General features: G+C 43.9%; 1 protein-coding gene across 1 annotated transcript in view; it reads left to right on the top strand.

Moving 5' to 3' along the window:
• The window catches only part of LOC124606812 (membrane-bound alkaline phosphatase-like), a 146,158-nt gene that overhangs the window by 37,154 nt on the left and 93,848 nt on the right, over positions 1-15,156 (top strand). Inside the window, exon 3 of the mRNA XM_047138880.1 lies at positions 11,891-12,111. Coding sequence (XP_046994836.1) covers positions 11,891-12,111 — 221 coding nt within the window. The remainder of the gene's footprint in view (positions 1-11,890; positions 12,112-15,156) is intronic.

The raw sequence follows: 15,156 nt of genomic DNA, 5'->3' as shown, positions 1-15,156 counted from the left end.
CTCCACGATGCCACGAACACAGGTTGTCAACAAGCCGCTGTGCAAGCAGGTGGTGGCTACGTTTACATGAAATGGACGGGGTCATCTGGCCCTACTGAACTAATCACTGACTGGAGATGGTTATGCAGCTATATGGAGACAATTTCCTTACATTCATGGACTTCGTGTCCCAAACGATGATGAAATTTTTATGGATGACAATGCACCATCTCACCGGGTCCCTAGTGTGGTCTGAAGACCATTCTGGACAGTTCGAGCGAATGATTTTGCCATCTATCGAACATTTATATGACGTATCCGGGAGATCAGTTCGTGCACAAAGTCTTGCAAGTTTTGCAGTTATGGGTGTAGAGGTTGCAAGGCTCAGTGTTTCTGTATGCGACTTCCAAAGACTCTTTGGGTCCATGCCACGTCGAGTTTCTGCACTAAACCGGACAAAAGAAGGTCAGACACGATATTGTGAGGTATCCCATGGCCTTTGTTATTTGTTAATGTGCTGAGGAGGCGTCTTCGTGATCATTATATAGGTGCTGCAACATGGTGAGACGAGTCCCAGCGTGTTCGGTCGGACTCCACCACTCGTGCCATGTGGATGTCTCTCGGCTGGAAGCAATTGCAGTTTAGTGTGGCCAAAAATGGTTCAAATGGCTCTGAGCCACTATGGGACTTAACTGCTGAGATCATCAGTCCCCTATAACTTAGAACAACTGAAACCTAACTACCCTAAGGACAGCACACACATCCAAGCCCGAGGCAGTGTTCGAACCTCCGACCGTAGCGGTCGTGCGGTTCCAGACTGAAGCTAGTGTGGCCAGTAACGGGTCACAAGTGTGACTTAGATGGTAGACACTATCCAAGTTAATGAGGAAAGCTGTGCTCAGCTTCTAAAAATCTTTCTGTCCCAGATAAACGTAAATGGCTGCTCCAAGAAGTGTTGCTGAACGCAATGTTGTCTGCCTCACTTACAGTAGTTCATACTCACACTGCAAGCTGAAGACACCACACGTCTGCAGTTCCACTATATCCTTATTTCAGGCAACTATATCCCTAATCTTCTGCGTGGTAGGAGGCTTGCTCTAACATCATATTTCATAAGGATCATTGCAATGTTAACAATTGGTTGTCCTAATTATGTCAGAAACGGATAACCAAGACACTGTCTCGACACTTCGCTGGAAGATGAAAAGAATTATACTTAATCCAATGTCACACCACTTACACGAAGTAAATGTGCATGAAATCCATATGTTAGTTCAACTTGACAACAAAGACAACGAAGTCTTACTTGGAATTTTTTGTGTTATTAGTGTTTCATGAGTACTGGGAAAGCTTCTGCAGGTACAAAAGATAAATCCACTGATGTATTTATTACTTCTGCATTCATCTCAAAGTTCTGTTCGACATCTGGTGCTGAGAAAAGTCCAATGCACATAAATAATTGAAAGCATATATTTTACTTATTTTTCCCATATCAATGTACCGGAGAAAATTCTAGACATCCTTAGCAAATGGCAAATCGTAATTTGTCCTCTAAACTGGAAAATACCCGTTTACGAGAGTAGAAAGCATAAACTCCAATATGTATGGAAGTGAAACACGGACGATAAATAGTTTGGACAAGAAGAGAATAGAAGCTTTCTAAGTGTGGTGCTACAGAAGAATGCTGAAGATTAGATGGGTAGATCACACAACTAAGGAGGAGGTGTTGAATAGAATCGGAGAGAAGAGTAGTTTGTTGCAAAACTTGACAAAAAGAAGGCACCGATTGGTAGGACATGTTCTGAGGCATCAAGGGATAACAAATTTAGCATTGGAGGGCAGCGTGGAGGGTAAAAATCGTAGAGGAAGACCAAGAGATGAATACACTAAGCAGATTCAGAAGGATGTAGATTGCAGTATGTACTGGGAGATGAAGAAGCGTGCACAGGATAGAGTAGTATGGAGAGCTGCATCAAAGCAGTCTCAGGACTAAAGACCACAACAACAACAACAAGAGTTGTAAGAGCTAGGAAACGGATGTTAAATTGCGCTGGAGGGTTTGTAACGGCAATGAAGTAATCCAGCTGGTACAGTCTGACGGACATATTAATCATGTTACGGAGGGTTAAGGAAACACGTGGAGTTAAGAAGACATGCTGACATGTCTAGAAGTTTAGTAAATTATATTAGGAAGCGAAGGTGTCATTTTTCTCACTAGTTATAAGCATCTAGTTCATTCGAGGGTGATGCAGCGATAAGGAAAAGAAATTAACAGACAAAGAGGGAGACTTTAGCCTACTGGAATAATTAGTACCCCATAGAAGTCATTTCGGTTGAACCACTCAAATAGCGGCTAACGATAGCGAGCAAGTTTAGGGATTCAAGGTGGTGCGCCGATCGCGGATGGAATCGGCAACGCGGATTAACGACGATGCATGCGAGATTTAGACGGTTTTCCGCACCCGAATCAGTTAATACTAGGTTTGTACCCCAAGATTCCGCCCTCAAAAATGTGTGCTGGGAGTTAGACTCCAAATTTACTTTCATTTCTTTCCCAAGTCCCGACCCAGTTAAACGATGCATAAACACTTCGAAAAGGCTCACAAAATGTCGCAAGCACAACTGTAGACCCAGACAGATGGGGTACACAATTTCCGCCCCAGAAGGGAATGGGTAGCAACGAAAAGGGTTTTGGGTCGCCCAATACCTCCAACAATGCCAAATCCAGAACAATATGACTACTCCTCGTTATTCTACAGGGTGACAGTTATTGAATTACATGAAAAAACGTAAATCAGTTACAAACATGTACACGTTAAAAATGTTTCAAATGGCTCTGAGCACTATGGGACTTAAAATCTGAGGTCATCAGTCCCCTAGAACTTAGAACTACTTAAACCTAACTAACCTAAGGACATCACACACATCCACCCCCGAGGCAGTACTCGAACCTGCGACCGTAGCGGTAGCGCGGTTCCGGACTGAAGCGCCTAGAACCGATCGGCCACACCAGCTGGCATGTAAATGTCAATAGTGATATTCGTTATTAGGTTATGACATGTTCGATTTGCGTGCCATCATTGGTGATGGTGTGGCACGGACGAATATCGAAATTCTGCATGACCCGCTGAAGTGTCACAACATCGATGCTGTCGATGGCCTCCTGAATGGCTGTTTTCAACTCAGCACTTGGTTTTGGGGTTATTGCTGTACTCATTGTCTTTAATACAGGCCCACAAAAAGAGTCCCATGTGTTCAGGTCAAGAGAATTCAGCTGCCAATCGATGCCTGTGCCAGTGGCATCTGGGCCCTCCAGACCCAGAATACGGTCCCTAAAATGCTCCTCCAGGACATCAAACACTCTCCTGCTTCGAACGGGTCTAGATACGTATTGCTTAAACCACATCTTGTCGAAATCAGGGTCACTTTGGATTATGGGGATGAAGTAATCTTCCAAAACCTTCAAGTAGCATTCGGTAGTCACCGTGCCATCAACGAATATGGCACCGATTATTCCGAGACAGGACACTGCACTACACACAGTCACCCGTTGAGGTTAAAGAGACATCTCGATCGCGACATACAGATTCTCAATCACCCAAATGCGCCAGTCTTGCTTATTGACGAACCCATCCGAATGAAAGTGAGCCATGTCGCTAAACCAAACCATGCATAAGCATACTAATTCCCATCATGCCTCGCGGTCAACCGTGTAGTCTGAACAAGCTAACTCAAACCTTTCAGAAGTTAAGACGATTTTGTTTCATATACTTCAATAATTGTCATCCTGTAGGATAAATCTCAAAGAAAAAGAAGTTATTTGTGTTGGTAATTTCGATGTTGACTCGGGAACGCACTGAAGCGATATACCTTTGATTATGTATATCATGTGGATTAGTGGTAATATTGGAAGGAAAAAGGAAGGAACGTTGGGCTTTAACGTCCTGTCGACATCGCGATCATTACAGATGCAAGCGATGATGGTGCCAAGGATGGGGAAAGAAATCGAAAGTGCCTTTTCAAAGGAAACATCCCGGCATTTCCCTAAAGCTATGTAGGGAAATCACGCTAAATTTAAGTCTGGATAGCCGCATGCGGGTTAACAGCCGTCGTCTCGAATGCGAGTCCAGTGTGCTAACCACTGCGCCACCCTCGCTCGCTTGCAAAACTGGCGTTCTCGTAGTCTTTCCGCTAGTAAAGACATTTTCTACAAGAATTTTTTAATCGATAATAGTTGTACTGATATTCAGTTACGTCTCGCCAAATATGCACCCACTGCAAGTATCTCAACCCGGAACTTTTAATACAGAATTGGAAAGCTCAGCACTTGATGAAATGTAAAAAAGCAGCAACCCTTCCTCGCAATAGGAGATAGATAGATTATTCTGTTCTAGAGCCAAACTTCTCTAAACCGTCCCTATTTCCGAGAAGAAATACGTCTGCATTTTCGTGTCTTTAACATTTTTAGCACCTATTTAATTTTTTTAATTTTTGTAAGTTTCAAAATCTAAATTTTATAAATCAATTTATTCCTAAACACAAAGACACGTAATTCAGATTGTTATGTACCTGATGTCACCTGTTATGAAACAAGCCTTGGTAGCTGCGCAGTTTCCTTGGACCACCACCTGAAAGTGCTGTTGTAGAATTTGTTCTTAAAATGAATTTTAACTGTATAAATCTTTAATTACGTGGTCAAGAACCTAACTATTAGTGTTTGAACACAGTTTGTTACTACGCACATTTGTGTAGGTTCGTAGTTAGATCTGCAGAAGTAAAAGTACATCCAGAATAGAGGAAGTGATCATAATTAGTTTGAACCGCAATTAAGAAGAAAACAAAGTAACAGGACGGTTACTACACAGGTAGTCAAAACTATTATTCCACTATGAGATTTTCGCTCTGCAGCAAAGTGTGCGCTGTTATGAAACTTACTGGCAGATTAAAACAGTGTACCCGACCCAGATTCGAACTCGGGAACTTTGACTTTCGCGGGCAAGTGCTCTACCATCTGAGCTACCGAAGCACGACTCACGATCGGTACTCACCGCTTTACTTCTGCCGGTATCTCGTCTCCTACCTTCCAAACTTTACAGAAGCTCTCCTGCGAACCATGCAGAACTAGCACTCCTGAAAGAAAGGATACTGCGGACACATGGCTTATCCACAGCCCCGGGGATGTTTCCAGAAAGAGATTTTCACTCTGCAGCGGAGTGTGCGCTGATATGAAACTTCCTGGCAGATTAAAACTGTGTGCCCGACCCAGACTTGATCTCGGGAACTTTGCCTTTCGCGGGCAAGTGCTCTACCATCTGAGCTACCGAAGCACGACTGACGCCCGGTACTCACCGCTTTACTTCTGCCAGTATCTCGTCTCCTACCTTCCAAACTTTACAGAAGCTCTCCTGCGAACCATGCAGAATTAGCACTCCTGAAAGAAAGGATACTGCGGACACATGGCTTAGCCACAGCCCCGGGGATGTTTCCAGAATGAGATTTTCACTCTGCAGCGGAGTGTGCGCTGATATGAAACTTCCTGGCAGATTAAAACTGTGTGCCTGACCCAGACCTGAACTCGGGAACTTTGCCTTTTGCGGGCAAGTGCTGTACCATCTGAGCTACCGAAGCACGACTCACGCCCGGTACTCACCGCTTTACAGCTGCAAGTATCTCGTCTCCTACCTTCCAAACTTTACAGAAGCTCTCCTGCGAACCATGCAGAACTAGCACTCCTGAAAGAAAGGATACTGCGGACACATGGCTTAGCCACAGCCTCGGGGATGTTTCCAGAATGAGATTTTCACTCTGCAGCGGAGTGTGCGCTGATATGAAACTTCCTGGCAGATTGAAACTGTGTGCCCGACCGATACTCGAACTCGGGATCTTTGCCTTTCGCGGGCAAGTGCTCTACCATCTGAGCTACCGAAGGACGACCGACACCCGGTACTCACCGCTTTACTTCTGCCAGTATCTCGTCTCTTATATTCCAAACTTTACAGAAGATCTCCTGCGAACCATGCAGATCTAGCACTCCTGAATGAAAGGATACTGCGGAGACATGGCTTAGCCACAGCCTCGGGGATGTTTCCAGAATGAGATTTTCACTCTGCAGCGGAGTGTGCGCTGATATGAAACTTCCTGGCAGATTAAAACTGTGTGCCCGACCGAGACTCCGCTGCAGAGTGAAAATCTCATTCTGGAAACATCCCCGAGGCTGTGGCTAAGCCATGTCTCCGCAGTATCCTTTCTTTCAGGAGTGCTAGTTCTGCATGGTTCGCAGGAGAGCTTCTGTAAAGTTTGGAAGGTAGGAGACGAGATACTGGCAGAAGTAAAGCTGTGAGTACCGGGCGTGAGTCGTGCTTCGGTAGCTTAGATGGTAGAGCACTTGCCCGCGAAAGGCAAAGGTCCCGAGTTCGAGTCTCGGTCGGGCACACAGTTTTAATCTGCCAGGAAATTTCATTATTCCACTAAATCAAAATACTTATTTTGGTGTCTGTTTCTCATGTATATAAAATTTGTTCTCTTATCTTGAGATGACCGAACGCAGAGGCAACACAAATGTATCCCGAGGCTGAACTAAAGTACAAGACTGATGTTGTACCACACGAAGACTAGGAGCACAATGAACAGAATAGAATGAACAGACTGATTGAAATTACTCCGGGTTTGGCCTTATAAAGTCTCGCTCCAGGATATCGTTCAATTTTTTAAATTTGTAATAGTTTATAAACTCCATAGGAATAAATTTTTGCCTTTCTTTGGCTGACAAGATTGTTATTATATTTTGTTTATATTTTATTTGGAATGAGCGGCAGCTAATAAAGGAAGTAGCACTAACCTGTGCCTATGCAACGCTAATCCCAAGTTAAGAACATAGAATCCATTCCGGAATGCTAAAATTTAATTATTGAATATGTAGTAACGTTATTTAGGTTCTTGCGCTCATCAATATGAGTGTCAATGAATTTAGAAAAATTATCCAATCGAAAGTATGTCAAAACATCCCGGAAATTTACTGTGGTTTGGCTGTAATTGGTACTGAATGTTTGAACCATGTGAAATCTTTAATCAACAATACCTTCTGAACTATTTAAGTTTGGTTTAAGGTTAACATGGTGCTGATAAGTGGAAAAGCAGCTCTTCAATTTGAAAGAGGTCTTTACTTCCGAATTCTCCTATTAACTCATCAGATTTTCCCTATGGCCCGATGTACGAAATTTTATAAGCGCAATAATTGTTGATTACCATCACTTCTGAAAAAACTAATTAGCTCGTCGCAACCAGAACAACAAGCTTAATGACCTGACTAACAAATTCTTATGGAGGGAATTTCTTCCTAACATTTCGAGCAGTTGCATACTATGCGCTTGATGCAGGAAATTTAAAATCAGAATTTTGAAAAGAACGTTAGCATAAATTTCATATATACCGTAATACATGAAGCAGGGGTGCATACAAAGTAAGACAGTGGGAACCAATCGGTTCTGTCACATGGTCCTGCAGATCCCTCCTTAGATGCACCGATTTCAGTTAGTGCCAATATGATCACAACGTCTTCCCTCCTATTTACGCATAGCTTCGTAAATAACAGAATCATGCATTTATAAAATAACTGATATTCCTACTTCCATATCACTCCTGTATTTTTATTCCTGGGCCTAGTTACGTCTTTAGTAGCCATCTAGCTGAGTTATTTATTTATTTTTTTTTGCTCTAAGCTTCATTTACATTCAGTTAGAAGCGCTATAAAATACCGGAAAATTAGTGACTACACCTCTGAAATTAGTTCATTACAAAATATTGCACTTCCGTTACAAAGAATGTATTGGCTCTAATTACTCGAATTTTCTCCTCGTGGTCAACACACGAGATATATGTGGGAGGAAGTAATATGTTGTCCGACTCCTCCTGAAAAGTGCTTTCTCAAAATTTTGAATAGTAAATCTCTACGAGATGCGCAACGTCTCTCTTGTAACATCTGCCAATGGAGGTTATTTAGCATCTCCGTAAGATTCTCTCGCTAGCTAAACTATCCCGTGACAAAAAGCGCCGCTCTTCGTTGGATCTACTCATTTTCCTCTATCAGTTCTACCTGATATTCATCCCAGATAGGTGAACAATACTCAGGAATCGGGCGAACAAGCGCCTTCTAAGCCACTTCTTTCGTGGATGAGTTACATTTCCTTAAGATTCTTCCGTTGAATCTGAGTCTTCTGTCTCCTTTTCCCACTATCTGTTTTATATGGTCATTCACTCTGTATAGTTATACCTAGTTATTTTACGGCAGACGTTGTCTCCAGACTTTTGCCATCAATAGTGTAGCTGTACAGTAGTGTATTTCTTTTCCTATGCATGCACAATATGTTACACTTGTTTACGTTCAGGGTCAACTGACAGAGTCTGCACCATTCATCAAATCTCTGCAGGTCGTTCTGCAAATTCTTACTATCTTCTGGCGTTGATACTTTGGTATAAACAACTGCATCATCTTCGAATAGCCTTAAAAAGCATCCGACGCTTTCCATTATATCATTTATATATATTGTGAATTTCAACGGTCCTATCACACTTCCCTGGGACTCCGGATATTACCTTTACATCTGTCGATTTAGTTCCGTTAAGAGCGACATGTTGAGTTCTGCCTGCAAGAAAGTCTTGAATCCAATCGCAGGTCTGCTCCGATACTCCGTAAGCTCGTATTCTTTTCATTAAACGGCAATGTAGAACGGTGTCAAACAGCTTACTGAAATCAAGGAACACGGCATCAGCCTGAGCGGCGTTGTCCACTGCGCTGTGGATCTCATGGAGGAACAGAGCGAGCTGAGTTTCGCAGGATCTCTGTTTGCGGAATCCATGTTGATTTTTATAGAGGAGCTGTTCATCTTCCAAAAACGTCATAATTCTTGAGCATAAAACATGCTCCATAATTGTACAACAGATTGATGTCAACGATAAAGGTCTATAATTTTGTGGATCTTTCTAACGGCCTTTCTTGAAAACGGGAACGACTTGTGCTTTTTTCTAGTCGTTAGGTACATTTCGTTGCTCAAGCGATGTACGACAAATTACTGTTAGAAGGGGAGCAAGTTCTTTCGTATAACCCTTACAGAATCTTATAGGTATCTCATCTGGTCCTTAAGTCTTTCAATTACTAAGCGATTGTAGCTGCTTCTCATTTCCGCGATCGGTTATCACAATATCTGCCATTTCGACATTCGCACGACGATTGAAAGGAGAGACAATGTTACGATCTTCCGCGGTGAAACAACTTCGGAAGACAGAATTCAGTATTTCGGCTATCTCTCTGTTGTCTTCCGTTTCGGTGCCGGTGTGGTCGCTGGGGGAATGAATACATGATTTTTGACCCACTAACTGATTTTACATCCGACCAAAATCGGTTAGGGTTTTTACTCAGGTCGGTTGGCAATGTCTTACTTTCGAAATCATCGAATGCTTCTCTTATTGCTCTCCTTGCTCTCTTTTTCGCTTCCTTCAACTTTTGTTTGACAGCTAGGTTTTTACTTCTCTTGAATCTGAGATGAAGTGCTCTTTGTTTACGTAGCGCTTTTCTAACACTGCTATTATACCATGGTGGATCTTTCCAATTCCTTAAAACATTACTCGCAAACATATTTGTCTAGGGCACATTGAAAGATGCCTTCGAATTTTTTCATTTGTTCTCCACATCTTTGTCCTCATCATCGAATATTTGATGCTGACTGCTGAGATATTCTGAACTTTGTATCTTGTCACCACTGCTGAGCAAATATATCTTCTACCTTTCTTAACATTCCTCGTAGATCGAGCCGGCCGGTGTGGTCGAGCGGTTTTAGGCGCTACAGTCTGCAGCCGCGAGACCGCTACGGTTCAGGTTCCAATCCTGCCTCGGGCATGGATGCGTACGATGTCCTTAGGTTAGTTAGGTTTACATGGTTCTAAGTTCTAGGGGACTGATGACCTCAGAAGTTAAGTCCTATAGGGCTCAGAGCCATTTCAACCATTTTTTTGTAGCGAGTAGAACCGCTCGGGCCCCCCGGCCGGCTTCACTAACCTACTCTTACGATAAACATTCCAGTCTGAACTTAGGATTACTGTTCTCAATACTATCTGTGCATTATAATCTTCAATAAGCGATACTAATTCTGGGACCTGTCCTTGGATACTACTGCAGTTTACTAAAATCATATAAATCTTTTATATCTCTGATCTGCCACGACAAAGATACTCTGAGGTAGCGGTGGCTGATTTAACAGGCAAATTGTGTTTGCTCCCAAACGAGGGGTCTTCTAACCTAACAAACTCCATGTGCGCGCCACACGTCCTCCTCAACCCTAGTAGTCGCTTCCTGTGTGTAGTGCACGCCTAAGCTATTAAGGGGAAACCTACAATTCTGCACCGTATAGCGGATGTCAAGAAATTCGCACCCGATACCGTCGCAGTGCCGTCTGAGTCTGTGGTTTAGACCTTCGACTCTGCTCCAAACCAGAGGACCACCAGAAACCCTGGGTACGATGCTGCAATTAGACAGCCGGCCGGTGTGACCGAGCGGTTCTAGGCGCTTCTGTCTGGAACCGCGGGACCGCTATGGCCGCAGGTTCGTATCCTGCCTCGGGCTTGGATGTGTGTGATGTCCTTAGGATAGTTAGGTTTAAGTAGTTCTAGGTTCTAGGGGACTGATGACCTCAGATGTTAAGTCCCATAGTGCTCAGAGCCATTTTTTTACAAATAGACAGCTTAGCCTGCACACCGTGTACGTTGCTAGTTACCTTCCCCAAATCAGCCAGCCGCCGAAAGGATCCGAGGATGACCTGAGAACCCAAGCGGCAGGCGCCATTCGAGCCGACATGTGCGAGTACATGTAGCCGATTACACACAGTGTGCTCGATAGCCGCCAGCACGGCCTTTTCGACCTCACGGATGACACCTCCCGGCAAACATACCGAATGCACGCTGCAATTCATTCGCGCCTTGCCTGCTGTCTCCCTGAGGGACTCCATCACCGACCTAACACTGGAGCTCCAAACGATTAGCATACACACTCTCTGCACTTGTCCGTTCTGAGCAGGAAACTCGACTGCTGGCCCAACAGGAGAGGCGTCCCGTGCTGGCTCAGAGTTATCATGAACACTGGGAAGCACCTCGCACATCTTCCTAAGGCGTAGGGAGCCAGTCGCACGGCCTGCTCCGTCTTTCGCCTTCCGCCCAGTGACACACGAACCCACCAACTGTCTGCCACCCACTCTGGAGTGAGGACGGACCGGTCAGATGTTGCGTATCGGAAGCTGCAGTGACGTCCAGGCCACAAGGGGGTTCCAGCGACACCAAAGGTGTCGCAGGTCTCGTCACTGTCGCCCAGACGTCATCGCAACTATGAGCATTAGCTAGAAGCTTGTCGACGGCAGCCAATACAGCTTCCAGGTGTTTACGGACAGCAACCAACGCTCCTTGTGTCTGCTCACAACAAGCACAGTCCCTTCTCACATCGTACTTTGTATAAAATAGATATAAGGTCTGAAATAGCGATACTGAGTTTGAAAATATATCAAAGGAGGATAAAGTAAGTTGGTGTGCCGATTTGTCACTGAACTCTGAGACCGCAAGCTGTTAAACGGAAATAATGTTCTCTACAAGGAAAACTTACGACAGGAAGCCGCGCTACACAAGGATGTTCATAAGACTCACGCCAAAACAAAAACTATGAATAATTTTCTAACCACTAGTCTGCACAGTAAAATACACACGTACAGTTCACTTCTTTGCAGAAGCACGTGAACGAAAACGAAAACTAAGTTGATTTACGGTTTATCACACAAGTGCTGCTACTGCTCTGCTGCGCGTCCTCTCGGCTCGGCGGCTGCCTCTACACTTAAGTAATGACACTTCTGTACATTTCGGTATTACTGTCTTCCAGATGCGGCCCATTGGCACAACCAAGCGCAGGCGACGCTTTTAGACACACTGCGCCAGCAGCGGCTTATGGGGCACGCCAAGAACGTCATCATGTTCCTGGGCGACGGCATGTCCATCCCCACTATGACTGCGGCGAGGATCCTGCTGGGACAGCGCTCCAACACCACAGGGGAGCAGGCACAGCTCAGCTTCGAGAAGTTCCCCTACACCGGACTATCAAAGGTGAGCGGGGCCAAGTAACGGAGCGCTGTCAGTTACCACTCGATTGATCTCGGTAGTAGATTGCGTGATGAAGATCACTTGCTGTTGTGACAAATCACATGTGAATTTTCTGATAACGGACTCTGGCAACGGTTAAGAAACAGATGGTTTTTTTACACGGTTTTTCATAAATTACCCTCTTTTGTTTAATCGCGTCCACAGTCTATAGAAAATGACTGCAATTCCTGATAGAATTATTTTGTACTTATTATACAAATATTACCTTCAACGTTCATGGGCGCGTAGTGTTTCCATCTCACGTCATATGAAGATCGTCCAGTATTGTCGAACACGATCGTTGTGCTCGTCGAGGAGTTATGGTGTGGTCAAATATTATGCTGGATGGGCACAGCGGACGCATTGCTCCACGTTGTAGTGACACCATATTCCTTTGCCTTGTGCCGCTTTCCAGGAGTGAATTCGGCCCTGATTTCATTTTCATGGAAGACAGTGCGCGACCGCATCAAACAGCGCAGGTGGAGTACGTCTTGGAACGAGAGGATACAGAGCAAATTTACTGGTCTGCTATCTCCCGACCGATCCCATCGAGCACCTGTGGTATGCATAGGGGAAGGTACCGCGGTACGTCTACTTGCATCAGTGACCATACAGCAGCTGTGAACCTCGTTAGTGAAGAAATGGTCAGCCCTGCCACAACAACGGCTTACCAACCTTGCGGCCAGCATGGGAGCACGTTCCAGAGAACTGCTGCGTAGACTGGGACGAATGTTATTGTTGTTGTGGTCTTCAGTCCTGAGACTGGTTTGATGCAGCTCTCCATGCTACCCTATCCTGTGCAAGCTTCTTCATCTCCCAGTACTTACTGCGACCCACATCCTTCTGAATCTGCTTGGTGTATTCATCTCTTGGTCACCCTCTACGATTTTTACCCTCTATCCTGCCCTCCAATGCTAAATTTGTGATCCCTTGATGCCTCAGAATATGTCCTACTAACCGGTCCCTTCTTTTTGTCAAGTTGTGCCACATACTCCTCTTCTCCCCAATTCTATTCAATACTTCATCATTAGTTATGTGATCTACCCACCTAATCTTCAGCATTCTTCTGTAGCACCACATTTCGAAAGCTTCTATTCTCTTCTTGTCCAAACTACTTCTCGTCCATGTTTCACATCCATACAAGGCTACACTCCATACAAATACTTTCAGAAACGACTTCCTGACACTTAAATCTATACTCGGTGTTAACAAATTTCTCTTCTTCAGAAACGCTTTCCTTGCCATTGCCAGTCTACATTTTATATCCTCTCTACGTCGACCATCATCAGTTATTTTGCTCCCCAAATAGCAAAACTCCTTTACTACTTTAAGTGTCTCATTTCCTAATCTAATTCCCTCATCATCACCCGACTTAATTCGACTACATTCCATTATCCTCGTTTTGCTTTTGTTGATGTTCATCTTATATCCTCCTTTCAAGACACTGTCCATTCCGATCAACTGCTCTTCCAAGTCCTTTGCTGTCTCTAATAGAATTACAATGTCATCGGCGAACCTCAAAGTTTTTATTTCTTCTCCATGGATTTTAATACCTACTTCGAATTTTTCTTTTGTTTCCGTTACTGCTTGCTCAATATACAGATTGAATAACATCGGGGAGAGGCTACAACCCTGTCTCACTCCCTTCCCTACCACTGCTTCCCTTTCATGCCCCTCAACTCTTATAACTGCCATCTGGTTTCTGTACAAATTGTAAATAGCCTTTCGCTTCCTGTATTTTACCCCTGCCACCTTTAGAATTTGAAAGAGAGTATTCCAGTCAACATTGTCAAAAGCTTTCTCTAAGTCTACAAATGCTAGAAACGTAGGTTTACCTTCCCTTAATCTTTCTTCTAAGATAAGTCGTAGGGTCAGTATTGGCTCACGTGTTCCAATATTTCTACGGAATCCAAACTGATCTTTCACGAGGTCGGCTTCTACCAGTTTTTCCATTCGTCTGTAAAGAATTCGCGTTAGTATTTTGCAGCTGTGACTTATTAAACCTATTGTTCGGTAATTTTCACATTTGTCAGCACCTGATTTCTTTGGGATTGGAATTATTATATTCTTCTTGAAGTCTGAGGGTATTTCCCCTGTCTCATACATCTTGCTCACCAGATGGTAGAGTTTTGTCAGGACTGGCTCTCCCAAGGCCATCAGTAGTTCTAATGGAATGTTGTCTACTCCTGGGAGCTTGTTTCGACTCAGGTCCTTCAGTGCTCTGTCAAACTCTTCACGCAGTATCATATCTCCCATTTCATCTTCATCTACATCCTCTTCCATTTCCATAATATTGTCATCAAGTACATCGCCCCTGTATAGACCCTCTATATACTCCTTCCATCTTTTTGCTTTCCCTCCTCGCTTGGAACTGGGTTTCCATCTGAGCTCTTGATATTCATAGAAGTGGTTCTCCTGTCCCCAAAGGTCTCTTTAATTTTCCAGTAGGCAGTATCTGTCTTACCCCTAGTGAGATAAGCCTCTACATCCTTACATTTGTCCTCTAGCCATCCCTGCTTGGCCATTTTGCACTTTCTGTCGATCTCATTTTTGAGACGTCTGTATTCCCTTTCGCCTGCTTCATATACTGCATTTTTATATTTTCTCCTTTCGTCAATTAAGTTCAATATTTCTTCTGTTACCCAAGGAGTTCTGCTAGCCTTCGTCTTTTTACCTACTTGATCCTCTGCTGCCTTCACTACTTCATCCCTCAGAGCTATCCATTCTTCTTCTACTGTACTTCTTTCCACCATTCCTGTCAATTGTTCCCTTATGCTCTCCGTAAAACTCTGTTCAACCTCTGGTTTAGTCAGTTTATCCAGGTCCCATTTTCTTAAATTCCCACCTTTTTGCAGTTTCTTCAGTTTTAATATATCTGGGACGAAGTTAAATGTAAATAATCCAATGATTAAATCAAATCACTGAGGATTGTGATAACGAAGGGGACAACCATAGTTCTAGTGAGACTCTCACAAGATGCGACTCTAAATGATTGCTGAGAAAAATAAA

This window comes from Schistocerca americana, chromosome 3 (genome assembly GCF_021461395.2).
Source record: "Schistocerca americana isolate TAMUIC-IGC-003095 chromosome 3, iqSchAmer2.1, whole genome shotgun sequence".
NCBI lineage: Eukaryota > Metazoa > Arthropoda > Insecta > Orthoptera > Acrididae > Schistocerca > Schistocerca americana.
The sequence above is the reverse complement of the archived record's forward strand: the minus strand, read 5'-3'. Positions and strand labels throughout refer to the sequence as shown.